The following is a 27,500-nucleotide window of genomic DNA, read 5'->3' as shown; positions in this document are numbered from 1 at the left end:
AGTGAATTACCAGTTTTTTTTGCTGTTTTTTTTTTTTTTAAATGAGTAAGAGACAACTACAAAAATAATTTGCCCAATGAAACCTGTTTTCAAATTTAAATTGAACCGTATTTTAAAGTTTCATACTTTTATTTAAATCTTTACATCAAATATTCCAAATTGGCTTGTATTTAGAAATGTATGAATTGGGATCTCTAGGAGTTAATAGGGCTCTTTCTTTCTGATCATGTGCTACCCATCTCCAGGGACTGAATTTCTGATATATGATTCAAGCAGAAAATGAACCGGGGTGGGATGGTTTGGGAGAATGGCATTGAGACATGTATATTATCATATGTGAAATGAATCGCCAGTCCAGGGTCGATGCACGAGACAGGGTGCTCGGGGCTGGTGCACTGGGATGACCCAGAGGGATGGGATGGGGAGGGAGTTGGGAGGGGGGTTCAGGATGGGGAACACATGTACACCCGTGGTGGATTCATGTGAATGTATGGCAAAACCAATACAATATTGTAAAGTAATTAGCCTCCAATTAAAATAAATAAATTAAAAAAAAAAACTAAAACTAAAAAAAGAAACCTGAAAATATTAAGAGATGCATTAAAAAAACCCACACAAGGATTATACATATATGTGTGTATATATATGTACACAGCAGAATATTTTTCAGAACAGATGTATAGAAAAAGATGAGATGAAACGAAAAACATATAAAAGAAAGAGAAACAAGAAAAAGAGAAAAAAATGAGAAGAGCATTAAAAGATGGATATAAAAAAAGAAAGGTTATGCATTTTATTCTCTGACTTACATTGTATGAGGATACTTGCTCAGCCAATCTCTTATCCCTTCCTGAAAGTATATAGTCTTCATCCTTCTTACTGAATGACTTTCTTGCTTCTTGCATCTCCTGAGGAATGAACAGATAACACATTATGGACATATTATCAGGAAAAAATGAACAAGAAGTATCATTTTAATTGAGACTGAGTGACAGGAGACTAGAGAAAGCCAGGCCTGCTGGTCCTCTCCCCACTGGAAATGGCCATGTCCTTGGGAAAAGGTCTGTGTCTCCTACTCTAACACTGTCCTGAGAACAAGGTAAAAGCCCACAAAACCCCATCCAATCAACTAACTGGACTTTACCAAACTCAGAGACGAGTCTGGCAGACGGTAATAAAATGCAGAAGAGAAAACAAGGCTTAAGAAGAAATCTGATATTACTGTTTTCAAAACCAGGAAAAGCGCTCTTGAGGGAAAAAATAAAGAGAAAGAAACAAAAGGGGCATAGAAAAATAAAAACAAAACTATCTTCAGTCACAGAAGACATATATGAGTGTCAATGTAGAAAACTCCACAGAGTCTATTAAACAACTCTTAGCATTAACAAGCAAGTACAGCAAAGCTGGGGCTCCCCAGGTGGCTCAGTGGTAAAGAATCCGCCTGCTGATGCTGGAGACAGAGGAAGTGTGGATTTGATCCCTGGGTCCGGAGGATCCCCTGGAGAAGGAAAGGGCAACCCACTCTCGTATTCTTGCCTGGAGAATCCCATGGACAGAGGAGCCCCATGGGCTACTGACCATGGGGTCGCAAAGAGCTGGACCTGACTGAGCAGACACAGATGCACAGCAAAGCTGTAGGACACCAGGCCAACAAGCAAAACAGACCAGCAAGGAACAATGAGAATCTGAAATTTAAAAAGACAGACCGTTTACTATAGCACACACACTGATGAAATACTTAGGAAATTTTCCAATAAATTTTAGTTAGGGAAAAAAAATATTCTGGAGAATACAGCCCCAACCAGGAATGAATAAGGCTCAGACAAAAACAACTGGAAACTATTTTTCTCAAAGCATGTTTTTATACTGTTGCTATTTGCTTAAGAAAGTCAAAGAGGACCCCAATTTTTATCTAAATAATGGACTAAAACAACACTGTACTTAATAAAGTATGTTAAAAAAACATAGGAGTAGCTCATTTCTCATTTTTCCATAACAATATTCCCAGAAACAGATTCTTTACTTGTAATATTAAGAGAAAGATGATGTTCTGATAAGATGAAGGTAAAGACCTGACCATCTAAGAGTCAGTAAATCTAGTCAAGACTGGGAGGTGAGACCATAACAGATCTTATTCAATTAGTTTATGCATAACACTTTCATTTCTTTCTAATCTTATTTCATTTAGGCCATGTTGGCATTAGTGGTAGGGAGATGAATGCTGGGGAACCAAATATAAAAAGTAAGATGATAAAATAAATTTTAAAAAAGGGGGGAAAATGATGGAAAAAACATACAAAAAGGATATTTGGGGAGAGAGAAACAAAGGAAACTTGACGAAGATCCATTACAAAAATAAAAAATTAGTCATGACCTTTATAAAGGATTTCCCTGGTGGCTCAGATGGTAAGGCGTCTGCCTACAATGCGGAAGACCGAGGTTTGATCCCTGGGTGGAGAAGATCCTCTGGAGAAGGAAATGGCAACCCACTCCAGTACTCTTGCCTGGAAAGTCCCATGGACAGAGGAGCCTGGTAGGCCCATGGGGTTGAAAAGAGTCGGACACGACTGAGCAACTTCACTTTATAAAGGACAGCTCTGTGATACTTTCTGTGATAAATTCTACCACAAATATAAGTCTGCGGTATTACATGCTGTGATACAGTACCACATAAGATCTAAGGGGTATTAATAATCCCTTTGTGAGTCTGTTGTAAATATACAACAAAACACGTTCAGCCGTAAAAAGAATGACTAGATCTAAAGAACTCAGTTACAGGACCTAAAATCTTAAGTTCCAACTGTACTGGTTACTTTCTCTTCTTTCCATTTTTCTGTGTTATTTTCCTTTGAGGAAGACTTCTTGCATATCTAGCTGTAGGCTAGACATGTATTCACACACAATGAGGAACAGGAGGTCTGAAAAAAGCACAAATGACAAGTCCATGTAAGGGATTTTCCTGGCGGTCAAGAATCCGCCTTGCAATGTAGGGGACACAGGTTCAATCCCAGGTCAGGGAATTAAGATGCCATAGGCCATGGGGCAGCTGAGGCTGCATGCTACAACTGGAGAGTCCGTGTGCTGCAATCAAGCATTCCACATGCCACAGTGGAAGATTCTCCACGTGGCAAGTAAGACCCGAGTAAGCCAAATAAATAAATATTTAAAAAATATTAAAAAAAAAATCCATGTAAGCAAGGGTATTAAGTATTAAGTTGTCTTTTTGGAGACAATCTTACAGGTGAAATTATAAAAATGCCAGTAAGTGATTTTTATAAAAGACCAGTTAAGAAAGAGCAGACAGGCATTCCAACACTAGTCATTCACAGTGTGTGGCTCACATCTTTAATTTTTTGAATTTATTAATTGGAAGATAACTGGTTTACAATATTGTGTTGGTTTCTGCCATACATCAACATGAATCAACCGTAGGTATATATACGTCCCCTCCCTCTGGAACCTCCCCCCAGCCCCGCAGGTTGTCACAGAGCCCCGGTGCGAGTTCCCTGAGTCATAGAGCAAATCCCGACTGGCTCCCTATTTGACACATGGGAACGTGCGCTTCCAAGCTAAGCTCTCAATCTGTCTCACCCTCCCCTTCCCCTGCTGTGCCCACAAGTCTGTTCTGTCTGCGTCTCCACTGCTGCCCTGCAAATAGATTCATCAGTACCATCTTTCTAGATTCCGTACGTATGTGTTAATATACGATATTAATTTTTCTCTTTCTGACTTACTTCACTCCGTGTAACAGGCTCTAGGTTCACCCACTTCATCAGAACTGACGCAAATGCATTCCTTTCTATGGCTGAGTAATATTCCATTATGTATATGTATTAATACCACGAACCCTTCAGCCATTCATCTGTCGCTGGGCATCCAGGTTGCTTCCATGTCCTAGCTATTGTGAACAGTGCTGCAGGGAACACGATGCCTTTTTCAGTGGCGGTTTCCTCAGGGTATATGCCCAGCAGTGGGGCTGTGGGGTGTGGCTCACTTCTATCCCCCACCTCCTGTCGCCTCTCCCCCCAGGTGTCTTGGTTCACCTCACCTGTCTGTTATAACTCTCGGATTTCCTTGAGTCTTCAGGGCAAAAGAGAACTTACGGTTTTGCCACGTATTCTGCTAAAATGAGGTGATTTCCACATATCATCTACATTTTAAGAACAACACTATTTCACAACCAATTCTTCATGAAAATCAAAGTGTCTTAAGGAGCTTATTCTGTCACCTGTGACCAAACATGATGCTTGCCAGAGGAGACATTCAATTTTTGGTTATAGAATGAAAATAGAAATCTTCATAATTCTAGGTACTAATGAACAAGACAAACAGAGTTAGGGGCATGAATTAAGTAAGGAACTGTTTAATTTAGAACTGATAAGTTATAACCATAAGGTGCCAATTAGTCAAGCATTTAAGATAGCATTCACAACTCAAGGAAATTGGAATCTCTGATGAAGTGAATTTAAGGAGTTAGTATGGGCTGGATTCTTAACAATGGAATACTTCATAATAAGTATAGAAACCCAAGAAAAGAAAATCTAATAATAATGACGTATTTTATGCATAGTTTTTCTTTTTCTTTTTGGTAAATTCTTCAATGTATTAAGGAAAGGGCTTTTTTGCCTATCTTGACAGTAATGTGGAGTTTAGTGCGTTGCAGCTACTGTTATTTTCAGAGACAGTCACTATCTATCACTTAACTTGCTAGGTTAATCTGTGCCCTGGTTTTTTCCAAGATATTTTAAAAGAAACTTTCATGAGACAGTATGATGTATAAAGACTGGGGGATTTGGAATCAGAAAGGTCTAGAACGGAATTACTGTTCATCACTTACCAGCATTTAATTCCAGAAAAAAATGACCTCATAGTGGAGAGTGTCTCCTTTCATAAAATGAGGTTAATGAACTTATGTAACCAGGTTCTCTTGAGGTTTAATGAGACAATTTGTTGGGAAACAGTATAAGTGAATACACAGGAAGCAACTGGTGTTGCTTTCTTTTAACTTTCCTTCAGGGGAAATCTTTTCCCTTCGAATCATAAGCTAAGAAATAGTACCCTGGAACAATTCTGCCTTCTATTTTTTTCAAAGTAGAGCCAAACATGGACAGAAATACAGGAACACACAAGCCCTCTCACCTTAGCTTTCCTTTCCCTGTCGGCTGGAGTGTCGGTCCAGACTGATCGGTCTCCAGATTTGCCATCAGCTCTTCTCTTGAAAGTTCTGGGCCCAAGACCAAAGTCTTTCATTTCTGGAGGAAGTTCAGTCATCCAAGACTCTCTTGTAATTAGTTTAGATGAATCCTTTAAGAGAAATAAAAAGTTGAACAAAAAAAAAGTAGCCTGGAAAGTGTGGACATGTGTGCATATATGTGTAGAATACTACCTAAGTGACTATGCTTCTCACCTGAGGCAGATGTTAAGAGAAAGAGACATTAAGAGAAAGGCAAAGGCCCGTCTAGTCAAAGCTATGGTTTTCCCAGTGGTCATGTATGGATGTGAGAGCTGGACTATAAAGAAAGCTGAGTGCTGAAGAACTGATGCTTTTGAACTGTGGTGTTGGAGAAGACTCTTGAGAGTCCCTTGGACTGCAAGGAGATCCAACCAGTCCATACTAAAGGAGATCAGTCCCGAATACTCATTGGAATGAGTGATGTTGAAGCTGAAGCTCCAATACTATGGCCACCTGACGTGAAGAACTGATTCCTTGGAAAAGACTCTGATGCTGGGAAAGACTGGAAGACAGAACCAGAAGGAGAAGGGGACAGGATGAGATGGTTGGTTGGCATCACCGACTCGAACAACATGAGTTTGAGTGAACTCCGGGAGTTGGTGATGGACAGGGAGGCCTGGCGTGCTGCAGTCCATGGGGTCACAGAGTCAGACACAACTGAGAAACTGAACTGAACTGAAGAGAAAATGATTTAATAGATGGCTGATTTTTCTTGTCAAATATGTTATAAATACTTTCATCTAATTTATTGTTCTTTGGACTTAATGTTATCTTTTGCCATACTGTCATTTTTAATTGTGCAAATTTGTCAGTTTTCTCCTTTTATGGCTTCTGAGTTACCCTAGAGAACAAATTTTTATATACATATACATGCAGAAGGACATTTTTTAAATGTCTGTTATCAAAATTGAGATTTTTGATCTATCTGGTCGATTCCTCAGAGTAAAGTGTACTGTGTATTTGAAACTTACATCGTCTCCTTTAGTCAGTTTTTCTTTCATTCTCTGGGCCCTCTTTTCAAACTCTGATGTTACACTGGAGTTAACTGGTCCTTTGGCAGGCATCGGCCCGACAATGTCTTCCTCCTCACTGCTATCCGTTTCCTTCTGAAAGAAGACAGGACCTTTAAGCCAAGAGTGGGGCGACACATTATAGAAAATGATCCTAAATTACTCAAAATTTAACTGAGACCGATAACCTAGAAACAGAAGGAAAGAGCAAACGCCGTGCCACTGGCTAATCACTGGGCACCTTTCCTGTGCCTTCGTCAAGCGCACCCAACGGAGACCACAAACCGAGGGCATGGGATCTGTCCCACCTCGGCCCCTGTGTCCACGGCAGAGCTCATTAACTCACTCAGCTCTACTCCTGATGGACACAGATGTAGCCTCACAATTCCTCTATAACACTCCAGGGAAGTGGTCAGAGAAGACACAGTTGAAGCCATTCTCTTTCCTGGTACAGAAAGAGCTCTTTGGAAGAAGAAACACATGAATAAGACATTCTTGGAAGCTATATTAGCCTTCATGACTTAATACAGTCCACTGAGACAGAAATGCTGTGCAGTGCCTTCCAAAATGCTGGCCCAAACGGGTGCATTTGGTGCCCAAAGTACTCAAGAGACACAATATTATTGCAAAAATTGAATTCAAACTGTTTTTGGTAAATCATTTTAAAAAGGGTTTTCACGTAAGACTCTGTGTTAGATGCTATATACACTAGGGTTTAAAATAGTCCTTGACCTCGAGGAGGAGAAAGAATAAGATAAACAACAAGATGAATCACAATAAGATGTTTGTACTCCCGCTGGGACCGGGAGTTTCTTCCTCTTATTTTTTCAACTACCAGGACCAGGCGAGTTACTTTGTGTTGTTTACACTTTCCCTGTTAACCACTCAATGGTAAATCTCTGTGGTTTCTTCTCTGAACCTTTATAGCAATTGTTTTCAGTACAAATAACTAGATAATTACACCTCGTCTTATGGCTGATTCTAAGCCACACACTCTCTCTGTCTCAATAACTGAGAGAGAGTTTGTCTCATTTGAACCTCATAATAAAACTGGGAAATAGCATTATTATTCCTGTTTTCTTTTTGAGGAAACCTAGATTTAGAGAAATAAACTTGGAAAGATTAAACAACTTGTCTGAGGTTATAAAACTTGTAAATGTTCTAAGATCAAAGCCAGTATTTCTTCTACTTATACTATAGCAGACTGCTGCTGCTGCGTCGCTTCAGTCGTGTCCGACTCTGTGCGACGCCATAGACGGCAGCCCATGAGGCTCTGCCATCCGTAGGATTCTCCAGGCAACAACACTGGAGTGGGTTGCCATTTCCTTCTCCAATGCATGACAATGAAAAGTGAAAGTGAAGTCGCTCAGTTGTGTCCGACTCTTAGCGACCCCATGGACTGCAGCCTACCAGGTTCCTCCGTCCATGGGACTTTCCAGGCAAGAGTACTGGAGTGGGCTGCCATTGCCTTCTCCGACTATAGCAGACTATTATTTCCTTTATTTCGACTGCTAAAGATTTAACTTTAAATGTTTTAGCTTTTCTCAAAAACAGTAAGCTCTTTGATGGCAAAGACATTATCTTAAACATATTTATAGCCCCCTACAAACATAATACTTGGTGACATAAAACAAGCAGATGTAAAAGGTATAATAAACTTTAAAAATTACAAGAAACGTAATATCAATAGAGTGTTGACATTTAGGATGATGGGATAAGCTAATGATATTTATACTTCCTTCTAATAAGAGATAGTTTTATAAAGGTAGAGGCCTGAAATTTGTAGGGACTGTAACAGCTCCAACCAATAACTATTGCTAAGACAACCCAGTGTTTGTTCATGCTGGTTGGAATCATGCTTTTTTCAGGAAACTAAAACCTTCTCTAATTCCTGGGGAAAACGGTGATAATTCTAAGCCAATCACTTTGGTCTCACTCCTTGTGCCCAACTGATTGGCTTGAGCACGGGCATATGATTCAGTGTGGGCCACAGAAACGTGAGGGGAGGTCTATGGGAAACCTGGAGAGGTTTTCCTCCCCCTAAAAAGGGGGTACAAGACAGGGTTCATTCCTCTGTGTCTGGACATTGCCACCTGCGTGTCAATCTAAGGACTCTGGCAGGCTTCTTGGTATAAGGAAGGGGTCGGCCTACGAGGAATTAACAAACTGCAAGTGACAGAGAAAAACTGGGGTGCTGGGTGATCTCGTGAGGCTACCAAGTTAACCAACCGTGGAGTGTCCCTATCTCTAGACCTCATCTTAGGCATGAGACACATTTTCCTTAATTTGGGAATACAGATTTTAGATTATCCAGGAAGTTATACAAACAACCCATTTGCTAACTAGGAAGGTTGAGACTAAGCTTCATTGTGAGTTGGACTTTCTGTTATGAGCAGCTGAAAGTGCTCGAGCTGGTGGCAAGCCAGCCACATAAATATTTGGGGGAGACGTGGACAGCAGGTATCAAGGCTCAGGGGTAGGAGCCTGCCTGGCATATTTAAGGTGCAAGAAGCCCGGTGTGGTCAGATCAAAGTAAGAGGAAACCAGGGAGTTTAATGGGAGCCAGACTGTAGAGGGCCCTGTAAGGACTCTGGCTTTTATGCAGAGAGGGGAGCAGCAAATTAGTTCTGAGTGTGACTGCCGCGATCCGACTTTCTCTGGGCCGTTCCAGCTGCTGTGCTGAGAAGAGGCAGCAGAGCGTCGAGGGCTAAGACATAAAGACCAGCAATCACACAGGTCAAACAGGACGATGGCTCGGGTCAGGGTGGCAGCCGAAGTGGCTGGATCCTGGGCGTTTTGGAAGGTGGGAACATGCATTGTCAGATCGATTTCTGTGACTAAGTGCCTGACACACTTAGGTGTTCTATAATCATCTGTAGGTATTCCATATAATTCATTGAAAGAATGAGTAAATGCTGGAGTTCATGAGCTTAACCACTGAATTACATTCACTTCAGTAACAACCTCTGTGGAACTGATGAATTCTCAGTGGAGATGCACAGGAGTCTATGGATTCACACAGAGGAAGGCACTGAAGAACAGCAGACTGAACAGTGGTTTAAAGTCCTAAGAATTGGGCTCTGAGTTCTTGGCTTTGCTAAGCAGAAACTGTGCTATTTGGAGTGAGTTACCCAATTTCTCTGGCTTTTGGCATCTCTAAGATACAGATCGTAATTATTTCATAAGGCTTTGGAGAAGCTGAAAATAGTACCCATATATGGAGAAAATGCATTACAAATTTATATTCTTCAAATCTCAGCCATTGTTAAGGACTAGCCCTCTAATATGGAGAAGGCAACGGCACCCTACTCCAGTACTCTTGCCTGGAAAATCCCAGGGATGGAGGAGCCTGGTAGGCTGCAGTTTATGAGGTCGCTAAGAGTCAGACACGACTGAACGACTTCACTTTTAACTTTTCACTTTCATGCATTGGAGAAGGAAATGGCAACCCACTCCAGTGTTCTTGCCTGGAGAATCCCAGGGACGGGGGAGCCTAGTGGGCTGCCACCTATGGGGTCGCACAGAGTCGGACACTACTGCAGCGACTTAGCAGCATCCGCAGCAGCCCTCTAATAAGAAAATAGACTTCCTCCTTGATTTCAGAATCACTGGCTCTTTCTTTTCAAAACATCATGTACCCACGAGTGACCCTGTTAAATAATGGTACCAGAACTGGGTGGGACACAGTTAATTTCAATATTTTATAATAATTATTTCATTATTTAAACATTTCTCAGCCTGCTCTCTTTTGCATCAAATCACAACGATTCCTTAAACTGTTCACTGTATTCTACTTTCTAGGACTCAAAAGCTTCCCTTTAAGGATGAGAAGCATGAATCGGTCACACCCTGTCAACACATGACTGCCTTGTTATTTTCCTAACAGAATCTCAGGTCTGTGACAGCCTTTGATTTCGTCTACTTATGCTATGATCCTAAATTAGTAGGACTATGACACATCTTACATTAGAGACAAATGATTATAGTCATGACTACGTAAAGTCTTGAGTTTCTTACATCTTGTTCTTTAATAGAAAAATCCCCAAACCTCAGAGTTGAAATATGATGATACTTGTCCTGGATCACTTCTGCCTTTGTCACTTTTCTGTGTAGATTTAAGAAAACCAGGTGGTAGTGCAGGACCTATCATAGGCCTGAAAAATAAAACGTACCTTTAAAAAGTCAGCTTTCAGTTGACTTTTACTTTTCAGTAAAATAATAAAAAGCCAGATAATAATGACAAATGTCAAAAATGAGAATCTTATTCAATGTGTTATTTTTACTCTGTAACTTAGAATTCATGAATGGATGTGAGAGTTGAATCATAAAGAAGGCTGAGTGCCAAAGAACTGATGCTTTTGAACTGTGGTGTTGCAGAAGACTCTTGAGAGTCCCTTGGACTGCAAGGCGATCCAATCAGTGCATCCTAAAGGAAATCAACCCTGAATATTCATTGGAAGGACGGATGCTGAAGCTAAAGCTCCAATACTCTGGCCACCTGATGCAAAGAGTCAACTCATTAGAAAAGTCCCTGATGCTGGGAAAGATAGAAGGCAGGAGAAGAGAGTGACAGAGGACGAGATGGTCGGATGGCATCACCGTTAGACTTGCTGGGCGTGAGTTTGAGCAGGCTCCGGGATTGGTGATGGACAGAGAAACCTGGCGTGCTGCCGTCCCTGGGGTTGTAAAGAGTCAGATACAACTGAGCCATTAAACAACAAACCGAGCATTTTTTCACTGAGTATCATAAAAAATTTAATTTCTATACTTTAATTTTCTATTTATTAGTTAATGATTAGATGCTAAACTATTAAGAACTATGGTAAATAAAAATAAATACCAAAAAAAAAAAAAAGAATCCTTATTATGTATTATGGACTAAAGCCTGTGAAGATCTTTTTATCTTGTGCCATGACTTTCGGTTTTGATAGTCACTGTCCACTGAAAAATACCTTAGTGGCATTTTAATTACAGTTACAACTGCTTGATTACAAATGGAATCTTAAGGACATATGTAGCGAATGCGTACAACAGCTGTTAGTAATTTATGGTTACATGTGTCAAGACAGTACAAAAGCCAACATTTCATCCTAACAACCCAATTATGATGTGGAAATGTGTAACAAAGAAAACAGTTCCCCTGAGACCCAGAGAGAAAGGAAACGGTAGTATGCTAACCTCATTTCAACCAGAGAGTGCATTTTTCTGTTTCCCTAAAAAAGTCCTGGTTGGTATAAGTCGCTCCATTTTCTACCTAAGCAAAATGATGCCCAAGGACAACACAAACTGGTATGCGGCAGAACTGGAGCTCTTGCTTTGGTTGTTTTGCTTTCTTTTTGGCCACACTGCATGGCATATGGGATCTTAGTTCCCCAACCAGGAATCAAACCTGTATCCCCTGCATTGGAAGCATGGAGGCTTAACCACTGGACTGCCAGGGAAGTGCCCAGAGCTGGAGTTTGAACCCCGGTTTATCTGATGTCAAAGTTCATTTTCTTTCAAGTTGCCCTATTGCCACAGTCTGAGGCAACTAACATCTGTTCAAAAGAGAAAACCTGCTGAAATTCTGGGTCTTCGAAAGAGAGAGTGCTACTTTTTGTGTGGAAAAAACGAAAAGAGGAATGATACTTCCTACTCTCTTTCATACTGCAGTTTCTCCATTCTATCTTCGCTCTTTTCCAGAGATGTCCCTGTGTTAGTGGGACCAACCAAGATGGCAGCGACGTCCTAAGCTGAATTTTCCAGATGGTAGTACGTTCAATCAGTCTTACACACAGGTTTCCCAGCAGGGCAAAAACAGTACCAGAGTCTCAAGGTCTGGGTTCCGATCCTGGCCACTTAGGTACCTCTTGTCTTGGTTCATAAAACTGCTGTGAACAGAAACAACTGTACACATGAAAAATGCAGAAGTGTGGTATTAAGAGACATCAAATCAGCTGTCATTTATAAAGTATAAGGAAGTGCTCTAAGAGTTTTTTCTGAGTTTCTAGCAGATCTACAAATGCAAGTACAGCTCAATTCTCTGGCCTTGGGGAATTTTGGGAGGATAAAATTACTAAAACATACTAGCTTAAAATATAGTAAAGGAACATAACCATGGCATGCTACAGGCTTATGGAAGGTTTTGCTTCCAATATATCCTACCACCTGTTTATTTCAAACATATATTATCGTCAAGACAGAATAGAAACTGCTATGCCTCTAATAACTATTTTCTTTCAGTTGCTCAGTTGTGTCCGACTCTTTGCGACCCCATGAATTGCAGCATGCCAGGCTTACCTATCCATCACCAACTCCTGGAGTTCACTCAGACTCATGTCCATCGAGTCAGTGATGTCATCCAGCCATCTCATCCTCTGTTGTCCCCTTCTCCTCCTGCCCTCAATCCCTCCCAGCATCATAGTCTTTTCCAATGAGTCAACTCTTCGTATGAGGTGGCCAAAGTACTGGAGTTTCAGCTTTAGCATCATTCCTTCCAAAGAAATCCCAGGGCTGATCTCCTTCAGAATGGACTGGTTGGATCTCCTTGCAGTCCAAGGGACTCTCAAGAGTCTTCTCCAACACCACAGTTCAAAAGCATCAATTCTTCAGTGCTCAGCCTTCTTCACAGTCCAACTCTCACATCCATACATGATTACTGGAAAAACCATAGCCTTGAGTAGACCGATCTTAGTCGGCAAAGTAATGTCTCTGCTTTTGAATATGCTATCTAGGTTGGTCATAACTTTTCTTCCAAGGAGTAAGCATCTTTTAATTTCATGGCTGCAGTCACCATCTGCAGTGATTTTGGAGCCCCAAAAATAAAGTCTGACACTGTTTCCACTGTTTCCCCATCTATTTCCCATGATGGTCCCCTAATGATCATTCTTAGCTTGGGGGCCATACAAAAACAGCCACAGATTGCCCAGCCCTCTAATTTTTTTTACTAATAAGCACCCTTTTATTTGCAGACACCATTACAAAAACTGTTTTATATTCACAACAAAAAGTGTTTTTTTGAGTTATAGTCAGAGGCAGTTATTTCCAGAAAGTTATATGAAAATTAGAAGCTGACAATTGTGATTACAACCTCTGAATATAAAATATACAACAGCCTTTCCTACTTGTTCTTGCACACTGGGATATAATGTTATGAATTATAAACAATTTGGTGTGCAATTTCATATTCAGCATTTAAAAATTTTGTAATTTCGAGAAGACAATATTTACTATACGTTTATTCTGTGCGAGGCACTATAGAAGAATCATACGTTTATATATGTATACAGATACGACATCTCAATCACCATGGCAATTCTGTAAGGGTTGTGTTGCTGTCTTAATCCATGGATGACACATTTGAGGTTAAGTTAACTGTGTAATTTGGTACATAGGGATTTGTCTGTTCTTTCAATAAATAATTAAGAAGATGTCTGAATTAGATCCCTGGTTGGGAAACCAGGATCTCATATGTCAAGTGGTGCAGCCAAAAAAAGAAAGAAAGAAAAAAAGATCAAATACCAGCATTCTAGTCGTTAGCTATACGTGAAACTTTGTTAAAAAAAAAAAGGGGAGGGTGGGGGAAGGGTCACGTTTCACCCAACCTGTCACAGAACGCTGTTGTGAGTATCAAATAAGAGATATGAGTGTTTTTCATGAATTGTTAAGTGTCATAAACATGTAAATAATTATTTTTCTCATGTGGATTAAAAATTTTTTTTTCATTTCAAATGTATTTCAAATGTTATAAACATAGAAGTTAAAAAACAATTTCAGGGACTTCTCTGGTGGTCCAGCGGTTAAGACTCTGAGCTCACAATGCAGGTGGCCCAGGTTCGATCCTGTCAGGGAAGTAGATCACGCATGTCGCAACTAATAAGACCCAACGCAGCCAAAAAAATAAAATTAAAAAACAAAACAAACAAACAAAAAGACAATTTCAGACAACTCTTTACTGAATTAACAGACACGAGGAAAGACGTCCTGAAAGGGTACACATTCTTACCGTGGAGGAGAATCATCTTGCTTTTTAAACCCAGGAGGAAGAGCTGGTCCAAAAAACCCTTCATCATCATCGTCGTCGTCGTCATCTTGATTTCTCCTCAGTTTTCTGAAAACATAGTGTAATTTTGTGCATGTATGTCAGAAGCTTTTTCATAGGGAAATTTTAATTTTTAAAGGCATATTAACTTCAACTTAGTTGTATAAACTCTGAAAGAATGAATTTATCTTGCCAAGTAAAAAAGAAAAGCTATCACAGATCTTATACTAATCTTTTCCGGGAATTCACTTGAGGTCTAAAATAGAGACTGGTTACTTCTTTACAGCAGTAGTGTATCAATTTTCTATATTTTCTGTGTTGATAAAGACTCTAATCAGTGAAGTTTCAAATATTCTACTTGCGAGATATTTTTAAGCAAAGAATTTACGACATTGGCTTTTAAATTCACTTTTGTAAGGGTTGCTATTTTTGTCCCTTAGTCATTAAAATGCATTAAAAAAAAACCCTTGCTATCCAATAATAAAGATTTGATTTCTTATCTACATGGGCCTCTGGTGAGTAAGGCTAGGTCAGAGGGAATTCTTCATTTCCTTAAACAAAAAGCACACACTGCACATACAATTTTTAAAAGAAGATGTATGGTTTATTCAGAATATTTAATCACTTCAATAATACCTTATGGAAAAATCCTTTATATAAGACATTTATTGAAATTCTAGATATCTCTGGAGCTATATACTACTAAGATACATTTTTCTATAAAAGGTATAGTTCATGAGGAAATGAAATATGAAGTGATTTCTTCTTGTGCTGTATAAATACAGGTTATGATAGCTCCTTGAGAAAGTAAAGGGAAAGTGTTAGTTGCTCAGTCGTGTCCGACTCTTTCGCGACTCCACGGACGGTAGCCCACCAGGCTCCTCTGTCCATGGGATTCTCCAGGCAATACTGGAATGGGTTGCCATTTCCTCCTCCAGGGTGTGTTCCCTACCCTGGGATTGAACCTGGGTCTCCTGCACTGCAGGCAGATTCTTAACCATCTGAGCCACCAGGGAAGCCCCTTTCCAGCTATCTACCCTAACCAATATGTACCAGATTTGGAGCTTCGTTTACCATTTAATGTAATAATGGACTGACCGTGCTGGTGGACCAGTGTCGTCGTCTTCAGATTCTTGATTTCCTTCTTCAGATAAAGAACTACTGTCCTCGTCGCTGTCTGATGATTCTGAACTACTGCTTTTATAATTAGGAGGCAGAGCCGGTCCTGCAACTGAAAAAGATGTCTTGTGTTTGTCGTAAGTAGTCACAACTGTTTCAGTGAATCTCTCAGCTCAGGGGTCCTCAACCTTCAGGATCAAATGTCTGATGATCTGGGGTGGGGGCACATGTAATAATAATAAAGTGCACAATAAATGCAATGTGCTTGAAATCACTCCAAAATCACCCCCCTACCCCATCTGTGGAAAAACTGTCTTCCCTGCAACGGGTCCCTGGTACCAAAAAGGCTGGAGACTGCTGCCTGAGCTGACATTTCACACTTTATTTTCTGAAATTCACAGCACTGGCGGGCTATCATTTATTACGGACTTTAATCTTGTTTGCTCTTGTTCTGTATAGTAGTTTAGCCTTTCCAACTCTAGGAAGGCAGAGATCATATCTTATACAGCGTTAGCTATGAGATTCACAAAAATTTTAAAACCTGAACTTACAGCAACAGCATGTAATCTTCCTGACATCTTACAGTTTTTGCATTGGTTGTGATATTGGTGGGTGCAACTGCCAAATGGCTTCATGATTCTTTTTTTACTAACAGACAACATATGGTAGATAATACATCACGGGAGCTAACCAAACAACAAATCTGCCATTTCATACTTTAATATGTTAAAAATCAAAATTCTTCATTCTGGTTTCTAAGAATCACCACTTTAAAAAATATCTTTACTAGCATTATCATACTTCTCAGTTAGTTTTCTGTTCAAGATTATTTCCAAGCAGAGACAAGGGCAGACACACTCTAAATTCTGCTCCTTCTTGACAGAGACTCAGAGAAGAGAATGAGGCTGCACTGGGGTGGGGATGCTGAAGGAGGGATAATGGTCTTCTGGGCCCACTAACAGAGCCAACTGCTCCTACTTTATGGCTTAGCAAAAATTATCATTGCAAGACGTTACACACACAAAATTGTCTATGTCGATTCTGAGCAGTGATGCCAAAACTCTACTGCTGTAGTTCTCCAGCCTGGATGTTTAATAAATTCACCAAAATATTAAAAAAAGAGAGAGAGAGAGATTCCTGGGCCCTTGCCCCAGAGATTTTGACTCAGTTGGCCTGGCGGAGGACTTGGAAATATGATTTTCCAAAGAGCTTTCCAGGTATGCCATTCACTCAGTATTAACAACAGCAAGAACTTAAGAGAAACTTCTGTGCATTTACCTACTTAATTCTGACAACAACCTTATTAGGACAGTAGTCTATCTCGCAGATAAGGAGACTAAGGCAAAGAGATAGTATCTCGCCCAATTCTACACAACTAAACAGAGGAGTTATGATATGAGCCTCTTAACCACTACACCAAACAACAGTCAACAAAGGGTCAACATTCAACAAATGTTTATTGAGTAAATACTTCTAGAGACATAACTTAGAAAATAAATTTAAAAAGGTGACTGTGAACATGTGGGAGGGTAATTTTAAAGACAGAGGTGAGGGAAGGTCCCCCTGAGAAGACATTTGTACGGAGACTTAAATGATGACAGTGGCCACAAACAATCTGAGGGAAGAACATTCTAGATGGGGGAATCACTGCTGTAAAGGTCCTATGGAGAGAACAAGCTTGAAGTGCTTGAGGGACAAAGCAGCCAGGGTGGCTAAAGCAAAGTAAGCAAAGTGACAAGACAAAATCTGATGGTATAAAGGCGTTAGTTACGCTGTATGCTTTGGGGTCAGACTCTAGCCATGAATTCCAGCTCAGCTGCTTATTAGCTGTGTGATCTGAATGTTATTTAATCTTCCCATGCCATGCCCTCCCTTTTTTTCTTTTAAATAAGACTGACTGACTGATTTTTGGCTGTGCTGCACAGCATGTGAGATCTCAGTTCTCCCACCTGGGATTGAACCCATGCCCCCAGCGGTGGAAACGTGGAGTCTTAACGGCTGGACTGCCAGGGAAGTCCCTATCTTAACAAATTGGATACATTTTCTTCTATATATCATTAAATAAAGGAAGGACTTTTAGGACAAAAAATGCTAAATTTGTAACACAGCATGCCTAGAAAAGAACAATCAAGCAGCAAAAGGCGGAAATCATTAAGAATTAAGGGACAGAACTCGTGTCTCCCACTGCTGTTTAAGATTGCAGAATAGTTAATGTCTTAGTATGTAAATGTTCCTCAACCATAAATGGAGATTACATATGACTTCTGATTGTGATGAATAATGCCCTTACTGATTTCTGGTTTATCTCTGTATGTAGTACTAATCCCAGAGAAAGCACCTTTTACAATATAGCAAGGGGAGAACACCACCTTCCACACATAATCCTTTCTTCAAAATTCTAGGGGGAATGGGTCATAGTTTAACATGAAAGAGATTAAAGTTAAAAGTTAAAGTGAAGTCACTCAGTCGTGTCTGACTCTGTGTGACCCTGTGGACTGTAGCCTACCAGGCTCCTCCGTCCACGGGATTTTCCAGGCCCAGGTCCCCCACACTGCAGGCAGACACTTTACAGTCTGAGCCACCAGGGAATCCCTTGAAAGAGATTAAGAGATTACACTTCATTCCCATGATTGGTTCTTTCCATCTTCTTGTTTCTAAATATTGAGGAGGGAAGTTTTTTCTTTTTCCTTTATTTTTTTTCTCTTTTGCTCCTTTCTTTTCTTATATATGGGTGTTATCAATGTAATTTGTCGATTTGACACTACTGGCTAATTTTGGGTTGATTCCAATCAAGATGAGGTTTTAATAGTCTTTTGTAAAGTTCAAATGATTAAAAGGTTAAATGGGTTAAACGTGCTGTATTATAACTAAGAGATGAATCTGCCTTGAATTTTTAAAGAAACACATGGAATATATGTTTAAAGATGGGAATAAACAGACGAAGACAAAAGTCCTCTGAGAAGAATGTAAGGCCTTATTTAAAAAAAAAATGATCCCAGAAAAAATAATGTAAAAAAGTAACATTCAGAATATATTTCTTGATTTTCCATTTGGGTTGTGTCAAAACAAATAATTATTACACAATAAGATAATACTAAGAAATGGTAATATTAAAAAAAGAATATTGAAAACATAAGTTAGTACAATATAAGCACCATTACAGACTTTCTAATAAAATTGAGGATATGCCTGGCTTCACTTTTTTATAGAACTATAGAAAATGTCTCAAAATACTGTTTTAGGTGCCTGTAATGAACAATTCCATCTCACTCCTAGGGCAGTGATGCATGTTATTAAGGCAGCTCTCCCACCGCAGTGGTAATTTTACCAATAGATTACAACTTCCATAAGAATACAGATTATGTCTTATATACTCCATTATGTTCCCCTTGTAATATCTATCAGACAGAATTATGCAGACACAAAAAGAAGGACTCAGTATATAGCACATCAAACCTCTTTACAGATCAGTGACTGATCGTAACAGGAAACACTGACTCTGAACACCAATTAAGTAAAATGTTATTCCCTCTAAAGCAATTCCATTCTTCTCACTAGTACGTTTATACGACAAAAGAATTACACTCATATTATGTTTTCAATTTCAACAGTAAAAATTTAGGGACTTGCCTACTGGTCCCAAGCTTAAGACTGCACCTTCCAATGAAGGGGGTTCAATCCCTGGTAAGGGAGTGAAGATCCCATGTGCCTCTCAGCCAAAAAATCAAAACATAAAACAGAAGCTACATTGTAATAAATTCAATGAAGACTTAAAAAATTTTGTGGAAATTTGTTTTCTCTTTTGTTTCATACAGACTTTCACAATAATCTTGATTTTCCCTGTTGACAGGCAAAGTCTAAAATATTTACCGTCTGGTCCAGGAAAAGCTTGCTGATCCTGCGACAGGCTTAAGTCACGGAAATATCAAGAAGGAGCATCCAAGTATCTTTTGATGGGAGTAGGTAGTGACATCAGAGAAAGCTGCCTACAAAGGGCGCTGGGTGGGCTGAGGTCAAAGGATGAGACTGAGTTAGCTGGGCAAAGGGAGTGTGGGTTGGGGCAAACGTGGTCCACGCAGAGGGAAAAGCACCTGCAATGCCCTGCAAGCCGAAGGGGCTGACACATCTAGAAATGTGCTCAGAGTGGCTGGAGCCAAGAGAGGAGAGAAGGAGGGATCATGGGAGTGGGAGTGGCGGGGGTGGGGGGATGTTGCTGTGAGGTCAAGCAAGGTCAGGACTGAAAAAAGTGCCTTGAATTTAGCAACAAGTTGCTGAGAAGGACTTCCTGAGCAGTGCAGTGGTTAAGAATCTGCCTGCCAATGCAGGGGACCTGGGTTCAATCTCTGGTCCTGTGCACCAGAGCTACTGAGCCTGTACTCTAGAGGTCATGAACCACAGTGACCGAGTCCACGTGCAGCAACTACTGAAGTCACGTACCCTGGAGCAGTGAGAAGCCCACGCACCACAACTAGAGTAGGCCGGGCTCGTCACAACCAGAGAAAGCCTGCAAGCTGCAATGAAGACCCAGTGAATCCAAAAATAAATATGTAAATAGAAAAAGCTATTAATGAAAAAAGGTGCTGAGAGACAACTGGCAGATTGCTTATTTTCACAGTGAAATTGGTGAGAGCAGTCTCCGTGGACTGGGAAGAACAGAAGCCAGGATGCAGTGGGTTAAGAAGAAAACGGTGAAGGTCCAGACTTGGTCAGAGAGAGACAGCAGCAGCTACAGGACGATGTGGAGTAGTCTTCAGGAAGATGGCAACGATCCGAAAGTTCCACTTAAATGTCAAAGGCAAAGAACCCCCAGGAGAAGTGAGGGAAGGGGTTTTGAGTAAAAATGGAATGTTCAGCCTTGGAAGGAGGTAGTTCCCCTCTTCCACTACAATCAAAGGGAAGCTGAAAGAGCCGGGCAGAGATGCAGGAGAGTTTTTAGGCATAGTACCAGAAAAGTGAGGAAGTTTTTTTAAGATGGTATCTACTTTTTCTGTGATGGAGGGCGAGGCTAAAGAAGAAAGAGTAGGCTTTAAAAAGTCAAAGCTGATCACTGGGGCAGAGAGCTGTGTGGGAAGACATCACAGGATGGCAGGGCAGAGCTGAGGACCCAGCCAGGGAGGAGATTATGGTTTGTAGCAGCAGTAGCCTGTGGAGGGGCGAGGTTTCATCTAGCAGCATGTGGAAGCCTGGGTGTGTTCCACTAGAGGTGAACATCTGGACTGAGCCAGGGTGGAAGTTTTGTCAGACGGATTTACAGAATTACTGGATGGGAAAAGGCAGCGGAAGACACTGACAAGAGAAGGGACGAATGGATGGACCACAGAGGCTAAGTAAAGCAGGGACAGAAACAATAAAAGGAAGGAGGCCCGCCAGGATTGAGGCAGAGAGGCTCAATGAGACTAAAACCAAAAACAAACAAACAAAAAAAAACAACAAAAAAACTGTGATGACAGTAACCAAGCATATTAAAAAGCAGAGATGTCACTTTGCTGACAAAGGTCTGTACAGTCAAAGCTATGGTTCTTCTAGTAGTCATTTGTGGACGTGAGAGCTGGACCATAAAAAGGCTGAGCACTGAAAAACTGATGCTTTCGAACTGTGGTGCTGGAGAAGACTCTTAAGAGTCCCGCAGACAGCAAGGTGATCAAACCAGTCAATCCTAAAGGAAATCAACCCTGAAATATTCACTGGAAGGATCGATGCTGAAGCTGAAGCTCCAATCCTTTGGCCACCTGATGCAAAGAGCCAACTCACTGGAAAAGACCCTGAAGCTGGGAAAGATTGAAGGCAAAAGAAAAGGGCAGTAGAGAATGAGATGGTTAGATAAAATCACTGACTCAATGGACATGAATTTGAGCAAACTCTGGGAGATAGCGGAGGATAGGGGAGCCTGGCATGCTGCAGTCCATGGGGTCGCAAAGAGTCAGACACAACTTAGCGACTGAACAATGAGAGTAACCAAGAATGATGGGGTTCTGGCTGAGAATGACACTGAAGTTTTCAGCGATGTGGAAAATCCCTGGTGGTCCAGTGGTTAGGACTGCGAATCTGTGGTCTCACTGTGGAGGGTCTGGGTTCAATTCCTGGTCGTGGAAATAAGATCCCACAAGCCACGAGGTGCCTTCCTCCCTCCCCAAAAAAGTTTTCAGAAATGGAATAAGGCCCGTGTGTGACTGCAAATGTAGCTGAGATGAGTGGTATGAAGGTCACTGCAGATGAAGAGAATAAAGTCAGAGTAAGAAAGGTTCAGGTTCCACTCAGCTTCCGCAAAGCAGTATCTGGATGTTGGGACTTGTCTCAAGAAAACATCTGCACCCCAGTTTTAAAACATGATCTCAGGGGACAATTCTCAAAATTCAGTTTTCCAGAGTAGTCAAATAAAATTAATTTGGTCCATCTCAAACCTGTGTGCTAAATAAAACTTTTCTTTAGTCATTGTTGAAGGGAACTTTCCTTGGTAAAATAAACACCTAACTTTTTAAAAACCATAGTGAAAACAAGATCTGGAAAGAAACCTCTAGGTGGAAACATGGCCTCTGGGTAGTCAAGAGTGCAAATTAGATTCAGAAATGGGAGGGTTATTCTTTCAGCTTTACTGTTTCCTAACTTCAGTCAGCCCCAGGCTACACATTAGAACAAACATGAAAGGAGATGGATGCTCAGGGAGGGGTCTGAGAATCTTTTTTTTTTGGCAAATACGAGGTACCAGTTATGTGTTAAGACTAGAAGACTACTGAGTAATGGGTGTAGACAGCTATATCAACAAGTTATCTCAAAAGTTTATTAAATACCTGTTGTATTTAAGTAGAAAAAAAAAAAAAACCCATGGGTAAAGAGGGGGCGTGACAGTTTGCAAAGCCTTCATTGAGCTGACGTTGAAGTTAGGGCTCAAAGGATGAGAGAGGGCCTGGCGGGCGGGTAAATCGCCGCCGCTTACCGGGGCTGGAGTCCCGCTCCTCGTCCTCCGCCGACCCGCCGGCCTTGAACCCGGGCGGCAGGGCCGGCCCAATCAGATCCCTCGCCATCCGCGGGGTCAGACCCTGAAGACGCACACAAGTGTCTCCAAGCAGAGTCAGAACTCCACGACGGGCAGCCAGCGAGCCGCCGAACGCTAGGGAAACTCTTCCGGCGCCGGCCGATGACATCTCAGCTTGTGATTGGCTGATCCTTGCTATTGGCGATAACGGAAGTGACGCCTAAGGCTTGCTGCGCACTCGCACGCAGGGTTGACTACCAGGCGGGTGGCGATGGGCGACCCGGCTGGTGGTGCTGTTCCTCCCGCCGGGTGGTTCCCAGCCCCCGAGCTGACCCCGACGCTGGGGCCTCTACGCGACCGAGCCTCGCGGCCGAACAACTGGATGCTGTGGGCGATGCCGCCGCCGCCGCCGCCTTCGTCGCTTCCCGCAGCAGGGTCCGAGCCTGCCTTAGAGGCACAGCCCCGCGAGGAAGCCCGCACTTTCCCCGGGGCACCTCCCCCCTTCGACGCCCACATTCTCCCCGGGGCGCAGCCCCCCTTTGACGCCCAGTCCCCCTTCGATTCTCAGCCTCAACCCAATGGCCAGCCTTCCTGGAATTTCCAGGCTTCAGCGTCACGGTACTGGACGCAGTCTCCTGGTGGTTTTCCTTGGCATCAGCAGCCCCACAGCACTCCAGGTAGGTTGTTAACGCCTCTCCGTACCACCCCTTATCTTTCTTTTCCATCCCTATTTCCTCCTCCTCTTCCACCCTTGTTCCCCTCTCCTCTTCTGATACTGCCTTGCACTCCGGTCATTAATGTCTCACAGTTTGTTCCACAGTTACGTTTTCCCGACTTGTTCATTTAGTTCAGCAATTATTTGGTTAATTCCAACTATGAATCAGGACGTGAGGGTACAGCAGTGAGCAAAACATTCAGGAATTCTTATCTTAGGCCTTGGCATCTCCTGGTGTAAGATGGCAGACAATAAACAAAATAAAGCAGTGCGTATTAGAAGGCAGTGAGTGCTGTGGAGAGGGAAAGGAGAGTCACAGGCAGTGCAGATTTAAATGTCAGTCAGTCATGAGTAAGGTGACATTGGAGCAGAGACTTAAGGGAGGTGAGGGATCAGTTGTTCTTTGTCTGACTCTTTGCAGCGCCATGGACTGTAGCCCACCAGGCTCATCTGTCCATGGAATTTCCCAGGCGTGAATACTGGGCTGGGTTGCCATTTCCTTCTCCAGGGGATCTTCCCAACGCAGGGATGGAACCCGAGTCTGTTGCAGTGCATATGTCTGGGGGTTGGCCATGCAGGCAGAGAGACTTGTAAGTGCAGAACTTGTAAGGCAGGAACTGTGTGTGAATCACTATTCTTCCTAGAAAGGGTGGAAGTGAAAGTCGCTCAGCCGTGTCGGACTCTTTGTGACCCCATGGATTGTAGCCTGACAGGGTCCTCTGTCCCTGGAATTCTCCAGGTGAGAATTCTGGAGTTGGTTGCCATTCCCTTCTCCAGTGGATCTTCCTGACCCAGGGATCTAACCTGGGTCTCCTGCATTGCAGGAGGATTCTAGAAATGGTGGGCTGCCACTGTTTTAACTCAAGTATTTATGATGTGCTCTAGCAAAATATTAAATAGTCGTACAGTTTTTAACATTTGTGAATCTCTCTTTGTTTTCCAGTTAAACATTCTTATTTTCCACGAAAGCATGATGCAAGGGTCAATGACTTCAGCGTCTCTCCCAGAAGAAAACAGAAAAAAAAGGTATTTTTAAAGATGTTCTTAAATGTGACACTTTGGTCCCTATGTCACTGCTTCATATCTCATCTGTCGGAACTGTTGCTGTTTTGCGTTCATCACTGACACACCATAGCTTTGATATAAAAGTATCTTTAAGAGTCTTGGCTGTGAGTAAAAACTTCAAGCAAAATCTTCTTGTGAAAAAGTGGAGAAATTGTACGAAAAGAAAACAGTCAATCCATTTACATATAGTATCAGGAGTAAATGTGGGGAATTATGATTACAGATAAATGTAAATGTTATTGAACTTCAGTAAAGTAAAAAATATATGCTGCAGCTGCTAAGTCTCTATGTGACCGTATAGACGGCAGCCCACTAGGCTCCTCTGTCCCTGGGATTCTCCAGGCAAGAACACTGGAGTGGGTTGCCATCTCCTTCTCCAATGCATGAAAATGAAACGTGAAAGTGAAGTTGCTCAGTCTTGCCCGACTCCACTAGCAGCTTGGGAGGGGAAGGATGAAATGAAAAGTTTTTGTGTATTTTCAACCCTTGATTATATTCAGAAACTGAGCATTAAAATAGACTTCCTTTATTCTGATGTAGCTTAACAATCTGGTCTTTCAACTTTTAAGATGTATAAATAATGTCATTAGAATAAATTGAGTAAGATCTATATCATGAAGTTACTACCCTTCATTTTGGTATCAAAAGTGTATTGCTGATATTTACAAAATACTGTGAGTGTATAATATATTTAATAACATAATCTCAACATTGAACAATTGGAGTTTACTTCCTATATAGTCTTATCATTGTAATAATTTTTTTGTTTTATGTTTAAACATAAAAATAGTAAATTGAGAATAAGAAAATAACTATTATTTACCTAGTTATTTTTTTTCATTTAGTAGTTATATATATATACACACATACATTGTTTTATTTATCCTAAAGAAAGAAATGCTGTTTTTACCCTGAATATTTATTTTTAGGTTATTCTGACATATGCTCTACTGCATTTTAATTAGATTACCAATTTGAAATCTATTAATGGTTTATATTAACTCTATTCAGATTAAAATTTTTTTTGGCCATGCCTTGTGGCATGTGGGATCTTAGTTCCCTGCGTGCCTGCTCAGTTACTCAGTTATATCTGATTCTTTGTGACCCCACCAGGCACCTCTGTCCATGGGATTTCCTAGGCAAGAAACGAGGAGTGGGTTGCCATTTTCTCCTCCTGTGGATCTTCCTGACTCAGGGATCAAACCTTCATCTCTTGCATCTCCTGTATTGTCAGGCAGATTCTCTACCACTAAGCCACCTGGGTAGCCCTGAACAGGCATCAAACCTTGCCCACTGCATTCAAAACACAGAATCTTAACTGCTGGACCACCAGGGAAGTCTTAAATTTTTTTTTAACAAACCTGGCTTTTCCTCATGTATATGTTAAAGAAATAGAATCACCCCTTCATTAGAAATATATTCAGAAGCTTCTTCCACATGTAAGAGTATGTGAAAAATCAAAGCCTACATATTTTTACTGCTGATTGAGTTCTCAGCCAAAGCCTAATGCTTCTTCATTTTTATTTGCAGAAAAGAAAGGAACCCGTTTTTCACTATTTTTGTGATACCTGTGATCGTGGTTTTAAAAATCAAGAAAAGTATGATAAACACATGTCCGAACATACAAAAGTAGGTTTCTTGGTTATCCTGATTTTATTTAGCAAAATGGGTGTATTTGGTAGAAATTCTGAGCTTTCTTCCTGTAAAAGTGTAGAGTTATCATAGGAATGTTGTTTGAAGACAAGTTGAGACAGTGACCCTGGGATTTGCAGTTTGAGGGTGGGGAGCTTCCACTTCAGGAGTCGGTGAGATGGCAGCAGAGGAGAAGGGAGGGCTGGCAGCTGTTGAGAAGTAAAAAAAGCTAGGAAGTTCTTAGTTAGGTAAGTGCTCTTCAGTTTGTAGGAGTCATGCTTGACTTTAGGAAATAAGAGCATTTTACAACATTGCTGATGTCCTGCGTTCACTCAAATGGAAAAGTGAATGCTATGTATTATTGTACTATATACCTTTAGAGCGCAACTTGGTTTTGGAGTGAGTTTTGTCTTGCTATTGACTGAACTGAACTGAACTGATTGTTGTAAGTATTCACGGATAATACCACATAGACAGGATACTAGGTAATAATGCCAGAATGTGTCTGTATATATAGTAGAAGGGTATGTTTTTTATGGGAAATGTTGAATTGAATCTTTTTTTTTTTTTCCTTAAAAAAAAACAAAAACAAAACTCTGTACAGTGCCCTGAGGTAGAGTGCTCTTTTAGTGCACATGAGAAGATTGTCCAGTTCCATTGGAGGAATGTAAGTTGTTTTTTTTTTTTTTGATACACGCTTTTTTTATTTCATTGATCTGTTATCTTCATAGCACTTTATCTACATAGCCTAATAATAAGCAACATTCATGAGCCTTTGTACTTGATAAGGCATTTTTATAATCCATTATTCAGTGTCATCATCCACTGTGGACTAGATAAATCTTGGCCCTGTTTAAAAGATTTATAAAATGATTTGCCCAGGGCCTCAGAACTCATTCTTGCACTTGGGTTTCTTAGCTGCAAATTCTGTTCTTGTTTTACTAAACTGTGCTGTTTCAGATTGTTTTGTGTACTCATCATTTCTCTAGCTAACTCCCTCAACTATAGTCGGTCAGTCATATGAGTATCTAATATTACTCAAGAAATTGATGACATTTGCTTTACAACCAAGATTATATCATGGCTTGCTTTTCTTTTTAATCAATAGCACTAAAGACATGAAAAAAGTTACTCTCTTTTCTTTAAAGGAAAAGTCATAATAAGGATAGATAAAACCTGCTTGCTTAGTTTTAAAATTCTCTGCTAGTAAATGTACTGTTGGGTACAGCGTCTTCATTATCTCCTATAATTCTTGAGATTTAGTCAAAAACATACAGTATGCTTCCTGATATTCAGCAGGCCTTTTCCCCTTAGATGCATGCTCCTGGTATGAAGAAAATCAAGTTAGACACTCCAGAGGAGATTGCAAGATGGAGGGAAGAAAGAAGAAAGTGAGTAAAGAGTTCAGAACTTGTGCAGCAACTTTGTTTTACCCTGGCAGGGCTGAGTACTTCAAAATAAAGACCATCTGGCCCTAAGGAACAATTTGAAAAAAGAAATTTGGTCTTTTATAACATTGTAGATGTTCAGCTCAAAATGCAATGGCACCCCACTCTAGTACTCTTGCCTGGAAAATCCCATGGATGGAGGAGCTTGGTGGGCTGCAGTCCATGGGGTCGCTGAGGTTTGGACACGACTCAGTGACTTCACTTTCACTTTTCACTTTCATGCATTGGAGAAGGAAATGGCAACCCACTCCAGTGTTCTTGCCTGGAGAATCCCAGGGATGGCGG

At 41.0% G+C, this 27,500-nt stretch overlaps 2 protein-coding genes across 5 annotated transcripts in view; one reads left to right on the top strand and one right to left on the bottom strand.

Annotated features, from left to right (window-relative positions):
- GPALPP1 (GPALPP motifs containing 1) overlaps positions 1 to 22,528 on the bottom strand; it is a 34,115-nt gene extending 11,587 nt beyond the window's left edge. For 3 of the 4 annotated variants that reach the window (XR_011259578.1, XM_069602217.1, XM_069602216.1), the window contains exons 1-7: positions 22,317 to 22,528; positions 15,362 to 15,494; positions 14,228 to 14,332; positions 10,292 to 10,397; positions 6,205 to 6,339; positions 5,140 to 5,304; positions 810 to 908 (exon numbers count right to left, since the gene is read on the bottom strand). Coding sequence is in view for 3 of the 4 variants with exons in the window: in XM_069602217.1 (XP_069458318.1) it covers positions 810 to 908; positions 5,140 to 5,304; positions 6,205 to 6,339; positions 10,292 to 10,397; positions 14,228 to 14,332; positions 15,362 to 15,494; positions 22,317 to 22,524 (951 nt within the window). In the remaining variant the exon portion in view is untranslated. The remainder of the gene's footprint in view (positions 1 to 809; positions 909 to 5,139; positions 5,305 to 6,204; positions 6,340 to 10,291; positions 10,398 to 14,227; positions 14,333 to 15,361; positions 15,495 to 22,316) is intronic. The other variant, XM_069602218.1, reaches the window with a different exon arrangement.
- The window catches only part of NUFIP1 (nuclear FMR1 interacting protein 1), a 32,398-nt gene continuing 27,346 nt past the window's right edge, over positions 22,449 to 27,500 (top strand). The window contains exons 1-5 of the mRNA XM_069602215.1: positions 22,449 to 23,032; positions 24,014 to 24,096; positions 25,666 to 25,764; positions 26,372 to 26,434; positions 27,082 to 27,158. Of these exons, the coding sequence (XP_069458316.1) occupies positions 22,627 to 23,032; positions 24,014 to 24,096; positions 25,666 to 25,764; positions 26,372 to 26,434; positions 27,082 to 27,158 (728 nt within the window). The 5' untranslated portion in view covers positions 22,449 to 22,626. The remainder of the gene's footprint in view (positions 23,033 to 24,013; positions 24,097 to 25,665; positions 25,765 to 26,371; positions 26,435 to 27,081; positions 27,159 to 27,500) is intronic.

This window comes from Ovis canadensis, chromosome 10, assembly GCF_042477335.2.
Source record: "Ovis canadensis isolate MfBH-ARS-UI-01 breed Bighorn chromosome 10, ARS-UI_OviCan_v2, whole genome shotgun sequence".
In the NCBI taxonomy this organism is placed as follows: domain Eukaryota; kingdom Metazoa; phylum Chordata; class Mammalia; order Artiodactyla; family Bovidae; genus Ovis; species Ovis canadensis.
This window is presented reverse-complemented; position numbering and strand designations above follow the sequence as displayed.